The sequence below is a fragment of the Stylophora pistillata genome, chromosome 9 (assembly GCF_964205215.1).
Source record: "Stylophora pistillata chromosome 9, jaStyPist1.2, whole genome shotgun sequence".
NCBI classification, from domain to species: domain Eukaryota; kingdom Metazoa; phylum Cnidaria; class Anthozoa; order Scleractinia; family Pocilloporidae; genus Stylophora; species Stylophora pistillata.
The window spans coordinates 7,829,661-7,832,413 of record NC_142527.1 but is presented as its reverse complement, the minus strand read 5'-3'; the positions used below and the strand labels follow the sequence as shown (position 1 = coordinate 7,832,413).

Here is a 2,753-nt window from a genome sequence, read left to right as displayed (position 1 = left end):
CCGAGAATACATGGAATAGGTTTTGCCATAAGAAATTACCTGCTAACCAAACTAACTGAACAACCAGTGGGAATCAATGAGAGGCTTATGACCTTAAGAATTGGCTTGGAAAAATCAGAATGTAACAGCAATAAGTGCTTGTGCTCCAACCCTTGATGCTGAAGAGGAAGTTAAAGAGGCCTTTTATGCTGACTTGGATGAGCTCATTTCTGCCACATCAACTCAAGACAAACTCGTCATACTAGGGGATTTTAATGCCAAGGTAGGAAGATATCACAACATCTGGGAAGGTGTAATTGGAAAAAATGGAGTAGGGAAGGCTAATTCCAATGGTAACATGCTACTAGCAAAGTGTGCAGAGCATAACCTCCTGATCGCCAACACTGTCTTCAGGCAAAGAGATTCAGTCAAAGTGTCATGGTAGCACCCAAGGTCAAAGCACTGGCACCTAATTGACTATGTGATAGTGAGAAAGAGTGACTAGCAAGATGTGCCTAGTACAAAGGCTGTTACTGCAGCGAATGAGTGCTGGACCGACCATCGGCTCATTTCATCAGTAATGTGACTCAAGCTCAAGGCTCGGAGCAAATGCCATAACAAGCCACACAACAGAAAATACAATGTTACTGGCCTATAAGATGAGTAACGTATACAGAAATTAGTAAAGAGGCTGAAAGAGTATGCGCCAGAAGAACTCCCTACGGATGTCACAGAACACTGGGAACAATTAAAGTCTGTCATCAAAAAATGATGCGATGTCATCAAAAAAACCTGCGATGAGGTGCTTGGCTATCAAAAGAGGAAATATAAAGACTGGTTTGATGAAAACAACTTGGAACTGCAACAGCTGATAGACAAAAAGAGAAATGCTTTTCTAAAACTGAAACAAGACCCGAACTCTACAATCAAGAAGACCAGATATATGGAAACTAAAGGTACTCTGCAAAGAAAAGTAAGAGAAATAAAAAAATCAGTGGTGGAGGGATAAGGCTGAAGAAATACAAAGCTTAGCAGATCGAAATAATTCTGGAGCTTTCTTCAAGGCTACAAAAGAGGTATATGGCCCTTGTATGCAAGGTCAAGTGTCACTGAGAAGTGAAGATGGTACAACTGTTCTGAAAACCAACAAAGAAGTTAATGCGCGATGGAGAGAACATTTTGAAGGCCTATTTAATTAAGAGACCACATACAATGCAAATGTGATCAACCTTACAACACAGCAGCCTATCAAACAGTCTCTATGTGACACACCAACTCTAGATGAAGTAAAGGCTATATTAAGAATGAAAAGCAATAAAGCTGCCTGCCCAGATGGTATACCAGCCGATGTATATAAATTTGGTGGTGAAAAGTTACAAGAACAACTTCATCAGCTTATTATCAAAATCTGGGCAGAAGAAAAAATACCACCTGAACCGAAAAATGCTAATATAGTTCAAATTTACAAGCGAAAGGGTGATCGGTCAGAATGTGGTAACTACAGAGGAACATCACTCTTCAGCACTGCCGGTAAGGTCCTATCAAGCGTACTTAATATGAGACTCCAGGGTATCGCAGAGAAAATCCTTCCAAAAAGTCAATCAGGTTTCAGACCAAATAGGTGAACAACTGACATGATCTTCTCTGTGAGACAACTTCAAGAAAAATGCATGGAACAGAACGAACCACTATACTTGGCATTCATCGAGCTCACAAAGGCATTTGATACTGTTGCTAGAGAACTGCTTTGGGATGTGCTGGCAAGATCTGGATGTGCTCGGAAATTAATTAATATGATAAAGCTAATGCATGATCAGATGACATCAACTGCGCTTGTTAACGATGGTGCTTCCACACCGTTTGAAGTAAAGACAGGAGTGAAACAGGGTTGTCTAAAGGCGCCAACACTGTTTTCCATCTTTATATCAGTCGTGCTCCTCCTTGCATACCCAATATTACCAGAACAGTTGATTGAAATTGCATTTCGCTTTGAGGGAAAACTCTTCAACTTGCGAAGATTACGTGCAAAAAGTAAGATCTCTAAATCTGCAGTGGTTGAATTCCAGTGTGCAGATGACAATGCCATAGCAGCACATCCTCAGGAAGATCTAAAAACTATACTGGATGCTTTTAACTATGCATATACACAACTCGGCTTAAAGATAAATGCCAAGAAAACTCAAGTTCTCTTCCAACCGTCTCCAAAAGACACAGTTAAAACTCCACCATCTATAAAAACTGGAGAAACAGTCCTGGAGAACGTGAATAACTTTACGTATCTCGACAGGACTTTATCTTCTCATGCAAATGTGGACGCAGAAGTCAATCATCGAATACAGCAAGCCGCGGCAGCTTTTGGGAAACTCCAATCTAGAGTGTTTCAAGACCGAGATATCAGGTTAGACACAAAAATCACGGTGTATAAAGCCATAGTTGTAACCACCTTACTATACGGATCTGAAACATGGACAATCTACCGCAGACACATAGCAGCCTTAGTAAAAGTTCCAGCAACGATGTTTACGGAAAATGATGACCATAAAGTGGCAAGATAGGAGAACTAATCTCAGTGTTTTGCAACAAGCAACTATGTGTAGTGTGGAGAGTGTGATTGTGAGGAACCGGTTGAGATGGAGTGGCCATGTAGTGAGGATGGAAAACAACAGACTACCAAAACAGATGTTTTACAGTGAACTGACAGAAGGTAAACGGGATGTAGGAGGACAAAAGAAAAGATTCAAGGACAGGCTGAGAAGTCACCGTAACCAGTGCGC

At 40.9% G+C, this 2,753-nt stretch overlaps 1 protein-coding gene across 1 annotated transcript; it reads left to right on the top strand.

Annotated features, from left to right (window-relative positions):
* Positions 1-1,613: 1,613 nt before the first annotated feature.
* On the top strand, positions 1,614-2,534 carry LOC111346575 (LINE-1 retrotransposable element ORF2 protein). The gene has a single exon (XM_022953853.2). The coding sequence runs from the start codon at positions 1,614-1,616 to the stop codon at positions 2,532-2,534; it is 921 nt and encodes a 306-aa protein (XP_022809588.2).
* The last annotated feature ends 219 nt before the right edge of the window (positions 2,535-2,753 follow it).